This window comes from Sapajus apella, unplaced genomic scaffold, assembly GCF_009761245.1.
Source record: "Sapajus apella isolate SASKATOON/1434 unplaced genomic scaffold, GSC_monkey_1.0 scaffold89, whole genome shotgun sequence".
NCBI classification, from domain to species: Eukaryota; Metazoa; Chordata; class Mammalia; order Primates; family Cebidae; genus Sapajus; species Sapajus apella.
Window position 1 is genome coordinate 913225 of NW_022437029.1, and position 21633 is coordinate 934857.

The following is a 21633-nucleotide window of genomic DNA, read 5'->3' on the forward strand; positions in this document are numbered from 1 at the left end:
CACACACACACACGGCAGGGCAGTGCAGTCTGCGCTTTCCATTAGACCACAGGGGGAAATTGGGGTATTTGCCAGGGGTGTGGAAAGGTGAGGAGTGAGCCCAGGAACGGGCATTTTAACATTCCTCCAACTGCAAGGGGCAGGCAGGATTACCCCTGCGAGACCAGTGTCTCAGGCTCTGGTTACACAGGGCATTTCTGCTCTGCCTTATGTTTTTCAGACACAAAGGGGACACCTGAGAAGACGGGAAAATAACAAAAAGCAGCCCAGGACGAAGACATTCTGGGAAGGAAATACCAAACGACAGTTCCATGGATTCTTCAGAAACCACGTGATCTGCAAGTGTCCCAGATTCCGGAGATGGGGGCGTACTCAGACCAGTCACACGGCTATGGCAGTGACTGTGTGCCCCTCTGGCCTCTCCCTCCTAACAGGAGCTCTCAAAATCAGCGCTGGTGTGGAGGTGGGCCCTGCACTGGGAATCACTGACCTGGTAGATCACCTTGAGCTACACGATTCTACATCTCTGCAAAATGAGTTGTTGAAATATTTCACGTGGTTGTAGAGCCTCTGGTAGAAGGTGCTTCAGAAGTCATTTTAGAGGGGTTAGCTGGACTTTGTCACCATTCCTGAGCTCCTGGTCATCCCCAGAGAGGCTGGGTTTGGGGTAGGATTCTCCTATGTCCTGTGCATTTTGTGACCACCCTCTGCTTGCTCTCTCTAGACCACATCCCAAAGATAATTATCATGGATTCCAGGAAATGGAAACGTAAGTTCACGTCTTTTTAGTTTGTTTTTGAGACGGAATCTTGCCCTGTCGCCCAGGCTTCAGTGCAGTCTCGCGATCTCGGCTCACTGCAACCTCTGCCTCCCAGGTTCAAGTGATTCTCCTGCCTCAGCCTCCTGAGTAGCTGGGATTATAGGCATGTGCCACTGTGCCTGGCTAATTTTTATACTTTTAGTAGACAGGGTTTCGCCACGTTAGTCAGGCTGGTCTCAAACTCCTGACCTCGTGATCCACCCACCTCGGCCTCCCAAAGTGCTGGGATTATAGGCATGAGCCACTGTGCCTAGCCTGTTCTTTTTAATGGCCCAAATGCACGCTAAGAACGTTTCAGATAGTGCTTAACATTGCCACCCTAAATAAAAAGTTTTTTAGTCAGCCCAACCTCCTCCTCTTGCTCTTCCTTCTCCTTTTTTAAAAAAGGACATCAGACTTTAATCTGCCAGGAACAGAATGCTACAAAACAAAGATTATCCTCTGAGCCAAGCTGCTGTCTCTCTGAGTATGTCCAGGCAATTTACAAATTACATGTTTTTTCTCTACATCATTTAAGTTCAGAGGAGAAAGCAGCTTTGTTCCTGTGGTTGTGAAGTTTATCACCCTGCAATAGACCTTCATTTGTACATACAAACACGTGTGCAACCCGGGACTGCTGGCATGCTCCTCTCTATCCACGTGCCTGGTCACATGGAGACTTCCATGGACTGACCCCAACAAGATGCATGGTTCAAGAACATGCACAGCAGCCTGAATGCGGACAACTCCTGTGCAAACAATGACGGGAGGACCTTGCAAATTGGTAGAACCCTGAGAGGCCATGTGGTGAGGAGGCTGGCGCTTCAGGGACTCTGAGGAGATTCTGGCTCTGGCATTCTGCTGCAGGGGGCACCCCGCCAGTTTCTTAGTAGGAGACTTGACTGTACAAGGCCCTGTTGGCTCAGATCAACACATTCCTAACTGCTGCTCCAAGGGAGAGACCCCACAGTTGCAATGTCTCCCTTCTGCTACGTGGGCCCTGCAGTTTCTGCCAGAGAAATGATTGATTGGCCTCTGAGTTCATTGCTGCTGAGAAAATTTTGTCTATACGACCAGAAGCAAGAGAAAGACAGAAAGGACACAGTCCTGGCTCTGCCCTGGGGTGAATCGCTTTCAAGGAACTCTGTGTTTAGGGTTAGAGGCAAGGAATCCCCTCTGAAGGCTGAATACACGCTCAGTGGGAAGGGGGTCTCCTTGGCCCAGCCACAAGCCTTTCTATGCCCTTCAGGATGGCACAGGATGGGGGGGCAGGTAACGGGCCTCGTGTACAGACAATGCCCTAACTCTGGTGAAGGAAGGAGGGTTCCAACAGCAGCACCTGGGCTGGGAAGCCTGGAGGAAAAGGGAAAAGGGAAGGGTGGGGGCATGTGCGGTGAAAGCTCAAACGCCTTGGGTGACAGAATCAGCTGTCGTCAGAGTCACATCCCCACATCAAGAACACGGATGCTGGGTCCAAGGGGGTGCCTCTGTCCATGGCCAAGCCAATGCTGAAGTCAGACGTTATCCCGAGAATGTTGGAGGACCCTGGAGGGAGAGACGGAGGGACAGTCTCCGGTGGCAGATGCCACACAGGCCTGGCTGAGTGGGAAGCCCCAGCTGTCAGTACTGAGGATCTCACGAAGGGAGGTTCCCATGGGAGTCCTCAGCTGTGACTGGAGATGAGGAGGGAGCAGCCACAGTCAGAACACTGCTAATCCCCAGCCACGACAGCAATGACAGCGGCCAGGTCTCTGCCTCCACCCTCGCCACCCACTGGAGCAGAAGGAAGCAAGGGGAGGACGTCAGCTACAATGGGGAAACCCACAGAACCAGCGACACCAAATGGGGGCAGCTGGGCTCAGCACGCGGGGCTTCCCAAGCAGAGCTCCTACTGGCTTCATCTTGGAATTTCTGTTCCTCATGATGCCCAAGGGAAGATTCTTCCTGCCTCAACCTCATTTATTTTAAGGGCAGCAGTCCCAGAAGGCAAAGTCTCTGAATGCCTTGAGAATCCCAAGTGATGGCTGAAGGATAAACACCAAGAGCAGTTATTTAAAAGTATCAGTTCCTGGGCCTTTGCCAAGTTACTCAAATCAGTCTGAATAAAATGCCTAAATACAACAGAAACCAATAGCAACCAAAAGCTTTCACCTAGAGCCCTTTTCTTTTTCTTTCCTTTGTTTACATGGGAGAAAGGCCAGGTACAGTGGCTCAGGTCTATAATCTCAGAACTTTGGAAGGCCCAGGCAGGAGGATAGCTTGAGGCCAGGAATTCAAGACCAGCCTTGGCAACACAGTGAGACCCTGTTTCTAAAAAAAAAACCAAACATGAAAATTAGCTGAGCATGGTAGTGCACACCTGTGGTCCCAACTACTTGGAGGCTGAGGTAAGAGGACCTCTTGAGCCGGGAGTTGGAGGCTGCAGTGAGCCGTGATCATGTTACTACACTCCAGCATGGGGCAGCAGAGCATGAGCCTGTCTAAAAACAAGAAAAAAATGAAATAAAAATAAGCGAGTGTTACCACAGGCAGAAACTCAGGGATCCCACGACAGCCCTGCTTGCTGCCTCTGCTTGCTCTTTACTTTGGGGCACAGATGCAGCCAGCTGGATGGCTCGGCCCTCTCCACACTCCATAACTGCTGGATTTATTGCACCTGGGCTTCAACCCTGGCCGCCTCCTCCAGGAAGAGAAGCTCATGGCAAAACAAGAGTTAGGGCTGCCGGGCCTTGGGGAGAAGCTCAGCCTCATTCACCTCCTTCTTTCCCCTGCCTGCTGGATATTCATGGAGAAACACCCTGGCCCATGCATTGGACTTCCGGAAGGCACACTTACACCAACGGCAGATGAACTCAGAGGACAAACGCAGACCCTGATGTCCTTGCAAACACTGTGGAGGGGCCTATGACTAATTGAGCAGGGCAGGCAAACTCCACCCTTCCAACTTTCGCCCGAGTGGGATGCGGGCTTTGGTCCTGATGCTTTTCCATGAAGGAGCATTGGATTTCCTTTTCAATTACTGTCAAGGGAGGAGGAAAAAGTTCCATTTCTGTAATCAGCTGGTACCAGCTTCCAGCATAATGGCATGTGACTCTGGTGGCCGGGGACCGACCCTGGAATGCACAGCTAACTTGTGATGGATGAGGGGGTCATCTGGACCAGGTGCATTTCCAAGGCAGGCTACCCAGGAAGGGGGTTCTTGCACATAAGCCTGAATATATCCAACAGGGCAGCTGCTGGGATACAGAAGCCAAGCCCACTCGTGCTCGTTCTGCAATCTAAAACAAACTGCTTCATTTGCGCCACTGCCTACTTTGTTCAGAGGGAAGAAAGATATTTTCCCCCTTTCACAGAAGGGCAAGGAGTGAATCTATTTCAAGAGCTGATTTTAAAAAAAATGGCATTTACTTTCCCTCCTTCTAATGATAAAAATGATATATGTTCATTGTATAAAGTTAGGAATATACAGCGGATATAATGAGGAAAATGAAAAACTGGTTGTCAGCTTACACAGTGTGAACTTTCTCCCATCTGAGTACTAACGAGGCCAGACCCTGCTCAGCCTGAGATGAGAACATTGGGCACATTCAGGGCACAGCCACAGACCACAGCGGTAACTTTGTGTATGAAATTGGACTGATGACTATTTGTTACTAGTTTTTGAGACAGGGTCTCACTCTGTCACCCAGGCTGGAGTGCGGTGGCATGATCACGGCTCACTGCAGCCTTGACTTCCCTAGGCTCAAGCAATCGTTCCTCCTCAGCCTGGCAAGTAGCTGAGGCCACAGGCGTGCTACCACACCTAACATTTTTGCATTTTGTTTTGGCAGAGATGGGTTTTCTCCATGTTGGCCAGGCTGGTCTAGAACTCTTGAGCTCAAGGAATCTTCCCATCTCAGCCTCCCAAAGTGCTGGGATTACAGGTGTGAGCCACCATGCCCGCTGACTGCTTTTTTTTTTTTTTTTTTTTTGAGACAGAGTTTCGCTCTTGTTACCCAGGCTGGAGTGCAATGGCACGATCTCGGCTCACCGCAACCTCCGCCTCCCGGGTTCAGGCAATTCTCCTGCCTCAGCCTCCTGAGTAGCTGGGATTACAAGCACGCGCCACCATGCCCAGCTAATTTTTTGTATTTTTAGTAGAGACGGGGTTTCACCATGTTGACCAGGATGGTCTTGATCTCTTGACCTTGTGATCCACCCACCTCGGCCTCCCACAGTGCTGGGATTACAGGCTTGAGCCACCACGCCCGGCCTGCTGACTGCTTCTTAAGAGTTCCAGTAACCTTGTCACCCGCCTCCATGACCATGTTTCGTGCTGAATATGGTAAGGCCATTATTCAACGACTGACTAGTGTTTTCCCACTCTTGTGTTTGGCCTTGAAGTCCTTGGCACAAGCAGGAAATGAAAGATGACCCAGGGCTGTATGGTGACCTCCAGGTAGTGGGCCTTACCCCTCCCTGGCAGAGGTCCCAGGACTGAGTCAGAGTCACACAGAGGGCATTTCCCCCAGAAGGCCTAAAGCGGATTCCCAAGGCTGTAGATCTGAGGTGCTGGCAACACCCTCTCTACTGAGCCTCATTAGCATATCTGAGGGAGGAGGGTCTGACGCCCTCACTCCAGGGAAGCTGGGTAGCCACCTGGCCCCATTTGGCAGGCCTGCTCTGATCCCAGGTCACCGCTCCACGGGCCATCTCATCTGTCAAACACTTCCTGCCTGCCATGCAGTCTAGGACAGAAAACCTTCTGTCGGCACAAACTCTGGCTGAAGCAGCCCAGGAAACACCTTCCTTTCTCCACCAACCACCTCAGTTCCTGCCCAACCATTCTTTCGATCTCTCCTTTCTCTAGTTCTTTTTTCATCATCTATCTCTTCATTAAATATTTTTCGAACATGGTGATGTGAACCCTTACTAACGTTCTTACACTCAGACCCAATACCTCACGCTGCAGCTATGAACACATTCTAGACCTCCAGACAAATACTTAGATATAAGAATATTCCCTAATGTATTATTTATTTATTTATTTTTGTCTACACAACATCTCTAACACGCAACTCAAACTTTCCTCTCAAATTAGGATTGCCAGATAAAATAAAAGATGCCCAGTAAATTTAGAATAACAGCAGATAATAAGCATAAGCAATAGCGCATGGGATGTACTTACACTAAAATGTCTGTTATTTTGCTGAAATTCAAATTTAACTGGGCTTCCTGGTTTTTTATTTGTCAAATCCAGCAACCTGACTCAAAACCACGTTCAACCCACCGTCGTCTTTTTTTTTTTTTCCTTTGAAGAAAGATAGAAAGAAAGAAAGAGAAAGAATAAAAAAAAAAGAAAATGAAAAAAAAAAAAGAATGAAGGAAAGGAAGAAAGAGGAACAGGAAGAGGGAGAGAGAACAGGGGTGTTGCTTTATTGCCCGGGCTAGAAGGCAGTCTAAAAATGGGTATGCCTGTAATTGTGTTTAATAATAGAGACATACAAAAAAAATGAAGAAAATAATTAACAAGCAGCCAACCAATATTTCATTTAAACCTATAAATACGTGTGATGCAGTACTGATAAGAGTGTACACTTTGTGTATTTAAAGTGGAGAGTTCTACAAATGTCAATTAAGTCTACCTGTTCCAGATCTGAGTTCAAGTCCTGGATATCGATGTTAACTTTCTAATGTATTATTAAAAATAAAGGGTGGAAAAAACATTTATGTCCAAAAAATTAGGAAAATGGTTAAATACGTTAGGGCATCAATGTAATAAAGTATTATTTCAATATTAACATTTTATCATCTAATTGCAATGTTTAGATGTTGTTCAGATTCTGATTTGAACAATCTACAAAAAACATCTGAAGAAAATTGAAGGCCGGGTACGGTGGATCACATCTGTAATCCCAGCACTTTGGGAGGCTGAGGCAGGTGAATCACTTGAGCCCAGGAGATTGAGACCATCCTGGGCAACATGGTGAAACCCCATCTCTACAAAAAATACAAAAATCAGCCTAGAGTGGTGGCACACCTGTAATCCCAACCACTTAGCAGGCTGAGGTGGGAGGATTGTTTCAGTCAGGAAAGCAGAGGTTTCAGTGAGCTGAGATGGCGCCACTGCATACCAGCCTGGGTGACAGAGTGAGACTCCATCGCAAAAAAGAAAAAAAGAACATTGAAATGTGAGCACTGTTATTAGTGCTATTAAGAAAGTACTATTTCTTTAGGTATAATAATGATATTGAAATTATGCCTAAAAATAGAGTCTTATGTTTTAGAAACACAAACTGAAGTAGTTGTAGATTACATTTTCTGTGTCTGAGATTTGCTTAAAAGTAATCCTGAGTGGATGGTGTTGGTGGGCAGAGGTTGAAAGGAAACAAGATTGGCTTGGAGTTGATCCTTGTTGAAAGTGAGTGATGGGTGTGTGCAGGGATGGTATATGGTTCTCTATACTTTGATATGTTGTAACTTTCCATGATAAAAACATTTTTTTTTTTTTGGAGACAAAGTCTCACTCTGTGGCCCAGGCTGGAGTGCAGTGGTGTGATCTCTGGTCACTGCAACCTCCGCCTCCTGGGTTGAAGCGCTGGGATTATAGTCGTGAGCCACCGTGTCCAGCCCAATAAAAACTTTTAAAGGAAGCATACCAATGTTAAGAGTAATCTTTGTTTCATACAATAAGATGGACTTGGAATTCATGAAATAAACATAAGCCCTGAATAACTGGAAAAGAGAGCAAGACTCTGGTGTTCAAACCTTGAGGTGGCCAAAGAGACCACAGAAGCAGCCCCACTTCTGTGCTCCTCACTGAGTGGGCGAGGGCAGCCCCTTCTCCACGGCCCTGGCCTCCAGCCCCGTGGAGCACCAGCCTGACTGAACCCTGCGGGCTTTCCTTCCTCTTCTTTTTAAATATATTAGCTCATAATCACAAGTGTTGGATATGATTGTGGTAAATCTTTTTCTCTCAAAAAGCAATATAGTCAGTGGTTATGTGATAATGATCATGAATTTACTCCCTTTTGTTAGAGTGTGTGCCTGTGGCTGGGGACAGGCTTTTCAGTGTTGGCATCACACACACACTGAAGTGCAGTGCCTCCAATAAGCAGGTGGAAGGGCCCGTCATATGCCCTGGATGGCCCAGGAAGGGACCTCAGTGCTGACAGAGACACAGCACCAAGGCACGCATGGTGAGTCTGAATCAAGCTATTCTGTGACACTGGAGCGTGGGGAAGGAAAAAGCAACATGAACCTGTAAATGCACAACTGGCTATCTGCTATAATGTGGGTATTTTTAAAGTATGTGCAACAAAATTAGTAAATGAAATACTGTAAGTAGACAGCATCGCCTATATCCCTGAAAGCTGACACATTCAAATTGGCCTGATCACCTCTTCAAATTTCCCACTTTGGGGTGGCCGGTATCCCCGGGCTCCAGAAGGGAAGAGGCCTGGACAGGCTGTGCCACCCCCTCACCCCGCCTCCCCACACTTACCTGAGGAACAGCCCTTCCAGGTGGCTACGTGGCTTCAGGTGTGAGGAGTCCAGGATGCATGGCAGGGGGTGACGCCTGGTCAGAAACACAGTCTCACCTGGATGGACCGGCGGGATGGTCTGCAGGGACACTGAATACTTTTCCACCAGCATTCTGGCAAGGCAAGGGACAGGAGGGCTGAGCATCAAAAGGTGCACCTGGGGGCGGGACATCAGAAGGTGTATGGGGGAAGGGGGGAAGGGGAGAAGAGGGGAAGGAAGAAGGGGGGAGGGGCACGCCCCAGGGGCTTTCCTGCCTTGCAGTCCTTGCAACAGACCAGGGAGACAGTGCCACCTGCTGTTGGAGGAAGAGCCCATCCAGACACACAGGAGACCTTCACTCTCCCATCAATATGGCCCAACCCTTGCTCAGGGCACCAGTAGAGCAGACAGAAGATCCAACCACACCCACTGGCTTTGTCAGGTCAAACTTTCACTGCATGTCTACAATGCCAGGTGTGGAAGGTGAGTCAGGAAGAGCATAAACAAATCACTGCAATCCCCTCTGACAAGTGGACAGAGAGGCCTACAGGGCAGCTCTGTAAGGGCACAGGAGAGGGGCACTGGGTGTGGCGAGGGTCAGGGAGGGCATCCTGGGAGTGGCAGGAAGGCTAGCAAGCGGGTGGCAGGAGGGTGGGCGGAAGCAGGCAGCAGCAGGAGGGTCTTGAGCCCAGATGAAGGAGCCCGGACTTTCCCTCTGGGCCGCCAGTTCTCAAGCTCCAGGGCTCCGAGGACCACCCAGGCAGCTGCTGCAATGCAGATCCTGGCCTGGCCCAGCACAGAGTCTGGTTTAGTGGATGGGAGCTGGCCCTGTGGACAGAGAAGGGACAGGGAGAAGGGATACATTTCAACAGTATCGGAGAGAGGGGAAAGCTGTCAGGACTTAATGACCCACTGAAATGAGGATGGGGAAAAGGGAGGCAGCAAAGATGTTTCCCAAGAATGAGCTAAATTTACATGAAGAAGGACCAACAACATGCCTGAGCCAACCAAGTTCATGAGTGAAAACAGCAGCAGAGGTGTGTGTACACACACACACCTACACACATATGCACAGACACAGATGTGCTCAGACACATGCGGCACCCACCCCCAACATATGACATACCCCACTATGATCGAGGGTCACCCCAGGGAGCAGAATCAGAGGGAGGGTAGAGGAAGAGAAGGCAATTTCCTGTTTACTTCATATAACTGTGTTCTGCTTGATTTTACAGCAATATAACACATATTCAACAACAGCAACAATAAAATAAAATAAGTTCTGGACACTGCCTCCCTTCCTCTGACCAGCAGACAGCCCATTCCCAGGTTCCCAGCCAGGCCCACTGTCTAAGACAGCAAACCCAAGGGTAGAACAGCCTAGAAGCCTCCTTAGGATCTGGACATGAGCAGCTGGCACTGGATGACATGGTGTCACCTGTGGCCCACCGGCCTAGCACGTGGAACCTGTCTCACTTTCTGGACAAGTGACCCAAGGTAACTCCTGACCCACATCACAGGGTGGTCCCGAGGATGAAATGGCACAACAAAGGGGAACGATGCTGCAGACTCAGGAGGACTCTGACCCTGCAGGCTTCGGGAAGCATCTCACCAAACCGCTGCACAAATGGTGAAACAATTTCCTGTTTGGTTCATTTCTTTGCCATTAGTTTTGTATCTATTGCTTAAGCTGTTTTTTAGTTTGAAAAAATGTACAAATTATTAAAGGCCTAGGCCAGGTGCGGTGGCTCACTCCTGTTAATCCCAGCACTTTGGGAGGCCGAAGTGGGTGGATCATGAGGTCAGGAGTTCGAGACCAGCCTGGCCAACATGGTGAAACCCTGTCTCTACTAAAAATACAAAAATTAGCTGGGTGTGGTGGTGGGTACCTGTAATCCCAGCTACTTGGGAGGCTGAGGCAGGAGAATCATTTGAACCTGGGAAATGGAGGTTGCAGTGAGCCGAGACTGCACTACTGTATTCAACTGGGTGACAGACGGAGACTCCGTCTCAAAAAAGCAGCCAGTCAGGTGCCATGGCTCACACCACCTTGGCCTCCCAGAGTGCTGGATTATAATCCCAGCACTCTGGGAGGCCAAGATGGGGGGATCACGAGGTCAGGAGTTCAAGACCAGCCTGGCCAACATGGTGAAACCCATTTCTACTAAGATATAAAAAATTAGCCGGGCGTGGTGGCACATGCTCTCTTTGTGGTGGCGCACTCCTGTGATCCCAGCTACTCAGGAGGCTGAAGCAGGAGAATCGCTTGAACCCAGGAGGTGGAGGTTGCAGTGAGCCAAGATCACGCCATTGCACTCCAGCCTAGGCAACAGAGTGAAACTCTGTCTCACCAAACCAAACCAAACAAAACAAAAAAACCATGTAAGAACTAAGCTAATCTATAAAGGAGTCCCAGCTCTGTCCCCAAAACCATCTATTAAAGGGACTTCTGTGATGTTGGCTGTAATGTATGTGCATTATTAAGAGTTATGAGGCGACTCTTATACAACTAATTCGGGATTTCCCGTGTGGCCCAGAGCTGAGAATAAAGGATGATGTTGTGGTTTAAGTATCTGCCTCTGCCCCAGGCTCAGCACACACGCAAGGTCTTTTAACTTTAACAAATGGAGAATTGAGGATGCCACCCATTCAAGATGCAAGCCAATTGTTAGAGCATACACAGATGCTTGCTCAGGACTGTCAGGGGTTGTTTCTGTGATGGGCAGTTGTGGCAATTAGATGACGCCTTGTCTGGCAGTCAGTGATCAGCCCCCACCCTAAGCATGCCTTCCTGACCTCCACCCCCTTCCCTGGCCCCATTCAGGGATGGAAGAGGCTGCTGGCTTTGTACACTGGTGAGGGATTTTTGTAAAACAGAAAGTTGAATAGTCCCATCCAAATGATCCCACATCAAAACCACCACCTCAAAGTGGCTGTTGTCAAAGAGGCTTTCTCAAAGCACCACTCAAAAACATGCGCCCAGCAAATTACCAGTGATTTCAAAGCCAGCACTACCTTCTACGTTAAGCTGGTTGCACAGACGACTCCCTTCTTGTGAGGAATTTCAAAACATTCAAGCCATGACTTCTGGAATGCTGATGTACTTGGTAGAAAGATACAGAGCTGGAAGAATTACTCTTGCTGCAGAGATTTTAAAAAGGTTTTAAAAGGTTTGAGTCCATGGCTATGTATCTAGTGAGTGAAGAACCTGGAAACCAGATCCAGGCACCTCAGCTCAGAAAGTTGCTTTCATCAAATTTAATGCTGCCAAAGTGCTCCTGCCGGGGGAGGCCTTTGGCCTTAAACACACTAATTAAATTCAGTCTTCATGCCCCACCATGTCATACTTCCTGTGACATCAGACAGGAAGCAGCATCTGCCCGTGTGGGAGTCCACGTGGGTCTTCACGGCCACCTTTCCCTGGATCTCCGGGCAGCGTGCAAGGAACTCTTTGTCCAGCTCTAACGGCTGCTCAAGTCTGAACACATTCCCAAACTTTCACCGTTAAAAACTGGCACCAGGCTGGGCGAGGTGGCTCATGCCTGTAATCCCAGCGCTTTGGGAGGCCGAGGTGGGTGGATCATGAGGTCAGGAGATCAAGATGGTGAAACCCCATCTCTACTAAAAATACAAAAATTAGCCAGGCGTGGTGATAAGCACCTGTAGTCCCAGCTACTCAGGAGACTGAGGCAGGAGGATCGTTTAAACCCAGGAGGTGGAGGCTGCAGTGAGCTGAGATCATGCCACTGCACTCCAGGCTGGGTGACAGAGCAAGACTCTGTCTCAAAAAAACAAACCGGCACCAGTCAGGAGTACCAGCCAAAGTACAGCCTGCAGGCCAAGTCCTGCACCGGGCCTGTTTCTGCAACAAGGGCTCGCCGCAGCACAGCCAGGTGCCTTCATTCACCCAGCGTCTGTGGGAGCTTCCTGCTGCAACAGCAGAGTTGGCAGAGACCACCTGGTCCTCCAGGCCTAAAAGATTTGCTATTTACAAACTTCAGAAAGTTTGCTGATCCTTGATTTAATCAAGAGATGATTATAGGCTGGGCACAGTGGCTCACACCTGTAATCCCAGCACTTTTGGAGGCCGAGGCAGGCAGATCACTTGAGCCGTGCAGCCCAGGTGTTCAAGATCAGCCTGGCCAACATGGAAAAACCCTGTCTCTACTAAAAATATGAAAATTAGCCAGGCATGGTGGCACACCCGTGTAGTCCCAGCTACTGGGGAGACTGAGACATGAGACTCACTTGAACCTGGGAGGCGGAGGTTACGGTGAGCTGAGATCTCACTATTGTACTCCAGCCTGGGCGACAGAGTGAGACTCCATCTTGGGGGTGGGGGAAGAGATTATCAGAAAAACTTCAAAAAAGGCAAACAGCCAGCCCAGGTGTGGCTCATAACTATCTCTAGGTACCCATGCAATGTGGGGATCCTAAGGCAGGCCACCTCCTCCCACCACCTGGAAATCTGTGTGTTGTCACTCAAAGGCCCTTCAGGAGTGAATGCAGACTGCTAACCTAGGTTGTGCACCAGAACTCCGCTCATGTGGTACTTAGAGCAGCACTAAATAATACCTCGGCCAGGCTCACAGAAGCAGCAAGGCCTGGGTGGCAGAGGAGCTGGGTGTGTTGCCTGTCCTGCCCTGGCCACATGGCTGGGGCCACCTCCTCCCCTGCAGCTCAATACAGCTTCTCTTAGGCACATGTTCTTCAAGTTTCCTCTCCAGCCTCCCTAGCATCAATTCCCTGCTCTCTTGGTTATTACCATTAGTCTGCAGACATGCTACTACTCCTTCTATCAAAGAGAAACAGAGAAAGAAGACAGAAAGGAACCATCCCACGGATCTGACCCCGCTTCCCTTTTCAGCTACTGCCATTCTTCTCCTTCGTCCTCTCCTGTTTTTCCAGGAGCCTACTCCAGTCAGGTTTGCCTCCAGCAGAGCTGCTCCTGTGCAGGGCACTGTGACCTCTAAATCATGTCAATCATCCCCACTCTGGGCCAGCAGCCTGGCACCTGGGCATCTGGCTTCCCCCAACCTGCTCAGTCTCCTTTACCATCTCCTCCTTGTGGCCGCCAAATGCCATGGGCCCCATGCCCTTGGGCCTCTGCTCTTCTCTTTCCCCAGGTGATTATCCAGTGTGGTAGCTTTGTTTATTTTTTTTTACTTATTTTTATTTTTGAGATGGAGTCTCACTCTGTTGCCCAGGCTGGAGTGAAGTGGCGTGATCTTGGCTCACTGCAACCTCCATCTCCCAGGTTTAAGTGATTCTCCTGCCTCAGCCTCCTGAGTAGCTGGCATTACAGGTATGCACCACCACGCCCAGCTAACTTCTGTATTTTTAGTAGAGACGGGGTTTTACCATGTTGGCCAAGCTAGTCTTGAACTCCTAGACTCAAGTGATCCACCTGCTTCAGACTCCCAAAGTGCTGGGATTATAAGATGTGAGCCACCGTGCCCAGCCCCAGTTTTGTGGCTTTAAATGTCATCTGTACACAGTAACTCCAAAGCTTGCCTCTCCAAGTAGTCTTCCTGGATGGAGATGCCCCAGGATGCCCTAAATGAATCCTTGATTCAAAGCCCACCCCATTCCCAGTGTCACCCAGGTTGTGGTGCAGTGGTACTATCCTAGCTCATTGCAGCCTCAACCTCCCAGGCTCAAGTGATCATCCCATCTCAGCCTCTCAAGTAGCTGGAACTACAGGCATGTGCCACCACATCTAGGTCATTTTTTTTTCACCTTTCAAGATAACAGAATCTGGGTAATTAAAAAAATAAATTTTAGGAGAGACAAGGTTTCCCTATGTTGGGGCTGGTTTCAAACTCCTGGGCTCAAGCAGCCCTCCTGCCTTGGCCTCCCAAAGTGTTGCAATTACAGGCATGAGCTACCATGCCCAGCCTCCCCCAGTTTATTTAAAGATAGCTCCAACCTTCTAGTTGTTCAGACCCAGCCCCTGGGGTTCCCCACTTTGGTTCCTTTCTTTCTCCCATACCCTCCATCCATTCATCAGCAAATCCTGTCATTTCTACCCTGAAAATACACCCAGAATTTTGCCACTCCTCAGCATCCACCCCATTCCCAGGCACTGTCATTACTTCCGGATTCCTGCTGAGGCCACCTCTGCCCCTGGTCCCCTCCCTATACTCAACACAGCATCCAGAGGGTCCCATTCAGACGATGTCCGATCAATTCAGAGGAAAGCCTCCGAGAGCTTCCCCTGTGTCTACCCCTGGGCTCCCTGACCTCCTGTCCCCCACCGGCCCCTTCCTCCAGCCTCCCACATGCCAGGTGCGCTACCACACCAGGGCCCCTGGAGTTGCCTCTCACCTCCCCCAGATGCTGCCTAAAATATCTGCTCACAAGGCCTTCCCTGAATCCTCTTCAGAGCCCCACACCCTTCCCAGCACTCCTATGTCCCCAGCACTAGCCTTTCTCAGGAGCCCTTGTGGTACACCTTCACTGATCTTTTTTTTTTTTTTTTTTTTTTGAGACGGAGTTTCACTCATGTTACCCAGGCTGGAGTGCAATGGCGTGATCTCGGCTCACCGCAACCTCCGCCTCCTGGGTTCAGGCAATTCTCCTGCCTCAGCCTCCTGAGTAGCTGGGATTACAGGCATGCACCACCATGCCCAGCTAATTTTTTTTTTTGTAATTTTAGTAGAGACGGGGTTTCACCATGTTGACCAGGATGGTCTCGATCTCTTGACCTCGTGACCCACCCGCCTCGGCCTCCCAAAGTGCTGGGATTACAGGCTTGAGCCACTGTGCCCGGCCTCACTGATCTTATTTACTGTTTGTCTCTGGACCAAAAGCACAAGTTTGTCTCTGGAAAGGCAGAGATCTGTCTGGTTTTGTTCCGGTCATATCCTGAAGCTACAGCAGAGCCTGGCATGTAGTTGGCACTCCACAAACGTCTGTTGCGTGAATGGATGGACAGATGGACAAATGGGTGAATGGATGGTGTTAGGGGCTTATGTTTGTGTCCCCCCCAAAATACACGTGTTGAATCCTCACCCCCAGCGTGAAGGTATTAGGAGGTGGAGCCTTTGGGAGGCGATGAGGTACGAGGGTGGAACCCTCACGAATGGGACTGGCACCCTTATGAAAGGGCCCCAGAGAGCTCTCTTGCTTCTTTCCATCACATGAGGACAGAGAGACTTAGGCAGTCTGCAGCCTTGAAGAGCCCTCTCACCAGGACCAACTCTGCAGGCTCCCCAATCTCAGACCTCCAGGCTCCGAACTGTGGAAAACAGACTTCAGCTGCTTAGAAGCCACCAGTCTGTGGCCCTTTGTTGTAGCAGCCCAGCAGACCAAGACAGATGGAAAACAGTATGCCCGGAAGATGGATTTGGCTGTGGCCTGGGCATCTCTGATGCTCCGAGGTAGAGATGAAGCCAGCCCTCCCTCCAGCCAAAGGCCCAATCAAATCAGGACCCTCATCCAGAGCTACCTTCTCTTCTCCCGTCAGGGGAAGATGAAAAATGTCACGTGGTCGTAACCTCCCCTTGAAAGCAGATTTCATCTAGATTGTGGTTTTGTGTAGTTATTTTCCCAAGAGATCTGGTTTTTGTGAATTTGGGCAGATAATTGGGGCAGAGCAAGCCATGGTTTATGATCCCTGTGTAACAAAGGCTCAAACAAGACCCTGATGCACAGTAGATGATCAGATATTTCTCGAATCAATGAGTGAATGTGGCTTTAAGAGAAGGAGGCAGCTTTAGAATTTACAAATAGTACACGAATCACTGTACCATTTTGGTCAAAACTCTTAAAAACTAGAGGAGGTTGGCACCTCAGTCCTTCCCCTTCAGAGGCTGCTGCCAGGCCCCTGCCCCTCACCTGTGCTCAGGTGTGAGTGGCATTTCATCTTCATCAGTATCCAAGGAGTTGAGATGGAGACACTCCTGCAGAAGCAGCCTCTCTTGCTCCTGCTCCAGGGCCTGTTCCCTGCAGGAATACAAGAGCCAGAGCTGGGAGTCAGGGATCCCACCAAAACGGCAAGACCTCGGGACCAGAGGGCCACGCTGTCCCGCCACTCACACAGATTTTTAAAGCAATGGGATGGGTTGCATTATATAGACCGTGCTTTCCCCAAATGAGCAGAAAGGAGCAGGCAGGCCAGGAGGAGATGGTTCTCACCACATGATTTCCAACGCATCTTTTCTTGTGTCTTGTGTACCCTGTTTTGGCCTTTTTCTTTTTTTTAAAAAAAAAAAAGAGACCAGGCATCACTGTATTGCCTAGGCCACAGTGCAGTGGCTTTTTATAGACATGACAAAAGTGTACTGTAGCCTCAAATGCCTCAGCCTCTCAAGGGACGACAGCCACGCACCCAGCTTTGTTCTTTATTATTTTTTTGAGACAGAGTTTAGCTCTGTCAGGCTGGAGTACAGTGGTGTGACCTCGCCTCACTGCAACCTCCAACTCCCTGGTTCAAGCAATTCCCCTGCCTCAGCCTCCTGAGTAGCCGAGACTCCAGGTATACATCATCACACCTGGCTAATTTTTTGTATTTTAGTAGAGACGAGGTTTCACCATGTTGGCCAGGATGGTCTCGATCTCCTAAACTCATGATCTGCCTGCCTCGGCCTCCCAAAGTGCTGGGATTACAGGTGTGAGCCACCGTACCCAGCCAATTCTTTTTTCTAACACACTAAGGCCTGGGCCTAGCCCTTCTGCTCCTCAGCCACATAACCCGGAAAGATCCCGTGCCCTAGCTCCTTGGCATCCCCAACATGTGCACGGCCTCAATCTGCAGCGGCTTAGGTCAGTCCCTCTGCTCCTGCTCATTCCCTTTCTCTCTTTACCCTTTGCATCTGGCTCCTGGGGCTCTGTTTTCTGCCACTAGCCCCTGCATGCCTCACTTCCTCTTTCAACTGGCCCCCACAATAGGCCCCACACATCTGTTACCTTACCAGAGCTCCGATCCCTCACCCTTCCCCCGCCCTGCAAACCAACTCAGCCTTCCCTGTCCTTGCTCCCAGGCTCTGGAGAGAGCCCTGGGAGCCTCCCCACCCTCTGTCTGGCCCCTCTAGTTGCCCCACCCTGGCAGTGCCCATGGGTCCTAACTTTTTCTCTCCATCCCAGGCCTGTCGTGAGCTCAGATCCTGCTAGCCAGCCACTCGCTGGGTGATTTCCAGCTGAATGTGACTGGGCCCCTCCAATGCCCAATGTCTACCACCCAGGCTACCAGACTCAACAGAAGCCCCATTGCCTTCCTCCCAGGGGCCTCCCGGCTGTGAGCCCTGTCCCAGGCCTCCCTCAGCCCCTCATTATTGTCCCTCTCTTGCCCTTCCCACTCCTTCTCCAAATGCAGCCTGCGCTTTCTTTTTTTTTTTGAGGCAGAATCTTGTTGTCACCCAGGCTGGAGTGCAGTGGCACGATCTTGGCTCACTGCAACCTCCTGGGTTCAAACGATTCTTCTGCCTCAGTCTCCCAAGTAGCTGGTACTATCGGTGCATGCCACCATACCTGGCTAATTTTTTTGTATTTTTAGTAGAGCCGGGGTTTCACCATATTGGCCAGGCTGGTCTCAAACTCCTGACCTCGTGATCCACCTGCCTTGGCCTCCCAAAGTGCTGGGATTACAGGCATGAGCCACCGTGCCCAGCCGTGCACTTTCTTAAACAAGAGAAAACATATCTCTGCCTGCTTAAATTTCTCCCATGACTCAGCCTTGTGTCCACAAGGCCCCTCAGGCTCCAGCCCCATGCACATCTTGGCTGCATCTCCTGCCTTGCCCATCCAAATTCTCTGCACTGAGAATTTGGATCTTGGCCAGCATGGTCTGTCTTACCCACCTTTACATGTGCAGTAATACCCCTCCCACCAAACAACACTTCCCTTCCTGCAAAGTTCAGTGACAAGGACACATCTGGGAGCCTTTTCCAACTCCAGGTTAAGTTAGGTGTCACTCTTCTGGGCTCCTCCGTGCAACGTGACAGTGTGGGGAGTATGAGATAATGATGCTAAATTGCCAGGGGAGCAGGGGCTGCACCATCAGCTCCACTATCCTGAGTCTGGCATGGCACAGCACACAGTGTGCTCTGGACTATGTCTGTGTCTCCTAGAATTCCTATGTTGAAGCCCTAACACCAGTGTAGCTGTATTTGGAGTAAGAAAGTAATTAAGGTAAAATGAGGTCATAGGATGGGTCCTGAACCCACAGGATTAGCATCCTTAAAAGAATAAACACCAGAGAGCTTGTACTCTCTCTGCCACATGAGGACACAACAAGAAGCAAGAAAGAGAGCCCTAACCAGGAGCCGACTGACCAGAACCTCAATCCTGGGCTGCCAGCTGCCAGAACTATGAAAAGTAACTGTGTCGTTTAAGCCCCACGGTCTGTGCCGTCCTGTTATGGCAGCCCGAGCTGACTAGCATAGAGCAGGACCCTCGCAATGCCAGGCACACTGAGGAGTAGGCACAAGGAGGCCCCAGCTGCTCATTTCCTGACAGTATTTTCAATCATCTACTAAATGTACATCACTGTGCTAGGCACCATGGAAATATATACGCATGGTCCCTTCCCTAACATATGATCTAGTGGGAGAAAATCTATTCAGGGGAAGGAGCTAAACAACATAAGTCCCCAGGTTGGAGGAGCCCAGAGGGCTGGACAGCAGAGGCAGACGAGATGACTCCAGGGCAGGCCAGAGGGCCAGGAATGCACCAAAGAGCTCCAGTGCACGAGGAGCTCCCTGCCACGGGGCTGAGAACCCTGAGGCAGGTGGAGAGAGTGGGAATCAGTCTTCCTACCAGGAGAGCTGGGGCAAGAACCCCCAGCGTTCCAGGGTGGCATCGCCCCCACTCACACTTAATTGCAAACACAATGGACATGCACTGAACGAAAACGACACAGCACAACCACGGGAGAGGACAAAGACTTAGGAAGTGTGAGCAATCTGATCACGTGCCACCAAAGAGCATGCCCCCAAGAAGGGCACCCTGCCCCTCGTCAGGCCCAGCCACCTGCACCTCCCTAGGTATTTCCAATCTCATCAAACACCTGCTGTTTTTGGAAACTACTTAGGATAGACAGGGAGAGAGCTGGTTAGAAGCTACTATGCTGGGAAAAAGCAGGTGTGAAACCCACAGAGTAGATGGGAAAATGGGCAAAGCATCCCTGCGCGCTGGGGTAGCAGGCAGCAGCAGAAGTGCTAGGAAGTCCTGTCTGCCCAGCATGACCCTCCAGCCATAGCCAGGCTGTAGCCCTCAGCCGCAAAGCTATCTGCTTTTCCACTTCTCTCTCATGGAACCCTTGAGTGGGAGGAGACACCATTGAACTGGCAGGAGTTGGGTAGAATGGAGCCAAGGTGGAGAGGAGACCCAGAGGAGGATTCTGTTCGAGGTGGGAGTCTGGGGGCTCTCTGCCTTGGTGATACCACCCCCTGACCTGGCAACCATCCCACAGTGCCTGTTACTGATCAGAGCACACAGGGCTGGCTGAGTCTGGGTGGGAGGTGGCTGTACTCTGACCAGACTCTGCAGTGAGTCCCGGGACTGCTGCAACCCTGCAGAAATCAGGGCCCCCTGACGGCCCCGCCCTGTGCTCACCTCTTCTCCTGCAGTAAGTAGTCCAGGTTGTTGAAGTAGCTTCCCGAGCCCCCTGAGGGGAACTGAGAAATAGGACGTGGGAAGGAGGGACCGAAGAGAAGCACAAAGACAGAGGGAAACAGAGAAAAAAAACTAAATTAAGCCCTTTATTTTGTTTGCTTTTCTGAAAAGATACTATGTTCATATGATTAAAAAATAAAAAAGTGTAAAGAAGCACAGTAAAATGTCTCCCCACTCCCACCCCCAGCTACCTGTTCCCTCCCCACAGGTGCCCAAGGGGTAGGCATTCCTTGTATGCTTTCAGAGATACTTCTACAACAATCACAGGTGCCAGCACACCACACCACATAGCCTGTCCTGCACCAGGCTCTATCCTGCATGCACTCTTTTCATTCTCCATGATCTAACACCATTCCCCATCAAAGACAAAGAACTTCTCTCCCCTCCCCTTTCCCTCCCCCCTCCCTAATGTCCCCTTCCCCATTGCCCTCTCCTCTCTTCTCCCTCCCTCTTCCTCTTTCCCACCCCTCCCTCCCTCTCCCCTTCTCTCTCCCTCTCCCCCACCTCTCCTTCTGTCCCTCCTTCTCTCCCTCCCTGTCCCCCTCTTCCCCTCTCCCTCCCCCCACCTTAGGCTGTTACAAACTGCTGAAGCCCATTCTTGGAATTAAGTGTTCTTGAGCTTAGTCCCAATTTGAAGTTCCAAATCACTCAAATTCCATTTAGGACTCTGGTCCGCTGAACCAGAGTCAGCTTGAGTCTCTGCGGACAACCAAGCCCAGACCTCAGCCCAGAGGTTCTCCTTGCTCCAGGGCCATAACCCTAACCCTGGCCATGAAAGCCTCAAGGGACACCATGAAGTGGCATCGAATTTGGTGCCACCCAAAGCCATCTGTCAGCAGGAATTACTGATGGAGACACAGGGCGAGGTACATCCTGGCCTCGGGGACCTGTACTCCCAGCCACAAGGGCCCAAGGGCTGAGGCATGGGAGTGGCAGCTGAAGAGGGGTAGTCAAGGGGAGGTGACTGAGAAGGGCAGCTGGGGGGTGGCCGAGGAGGGGGTTGGCCTGCCGTGACTGAGATGGGGTGGCTGAAGATGGGTAGCCAAGGAGGAGAGGCCAAGAGGTGGATACAGGCTCACCTCTGGGCCTGCAGCCTGCTGGCTGGGGCCTGCGGCACTCCAGAACAGCTTTTCCAGCAAAGGCAGGTCCTTCTCCGGGTCTGAGTCCAGGTGTTCCTGCTCCAGCTCCTCGGGCAGCTCACCGGCCAGTCTCCTCAGGCCCTGGAGGCCCACCACACCCACCCACCTCTGGGCCAGGGCCTCCCGACCAGCCTGCAGCACCTTCGGGTTGAGGAACTCCACGGGTGGGGGGCTCCAGTCAGTGGGAAACGTTTCTTCAGGCGCCTGCATCTTGGACTTCTTTGGCAATGTGGGAGCTGGAGCCAAGGTGGGAATGCATGGCCGCCGGGCTGGGTGGGGGGGCCTCTGGTCCAGGAGATGGTCTGACAAGTCATCCTCCAGGCTGGGCAGGAGGATGGGCATGGTGGCAGGTGCCTGCGCCCCTGCAGAGAGGACAGAATACTGTGGTGCCCCTGCCCACCGGCCACCATCCCAAACACCAAGCCACACTGGGTGAGGAGAGGGGCAAATGGGTGAGGGAACAACTTGGGGTTGCTGCAGGCAGGATGTAAGGGAAATCCTTCAGGCATGGGCTCTCCGTTTCCTCTTCCCCCAAACCTCAGTGGGGCTTTACCTATGCAGGTGAGGGATGCCTAC

At 50.8% G+C, this 21633-nt stretch overlaps 1 protein-coding gene across 1 annotated transcript in view; it reads right to left on the bottom strand.

The window, feature by feature from the left end:
* Nucleotides 1-21409, bottom strand: part of FAM178B (family with sequence similarity 178 member B) — a 96652-nt gene extending 75243 nt beyond the window's left edge. The window contains exons 1-4 of the mRNA XM_032255347.1: nt 20998-21409; nt 19859-19920; nt 16142-16249; nt 8283-8435 (exon numbers count right to left, since the gene is read on the bottom strand). Coding sequence (XP_032111238.1) covers nt 8283-8435; nt 16142-16249; nt 19859-19920; nt 20998-21399 — 725 coding nt within the window. The 5' untranslated portion in view covers nt 21400-21409. The remainder of the gene's footprint in view (nt 1-8282; nt 8436-16141; nt 16250-19858; nt 19921-20997) is intronic.
* Nucleotides 21410-21633: the final 224 nt, after the last annotated feature.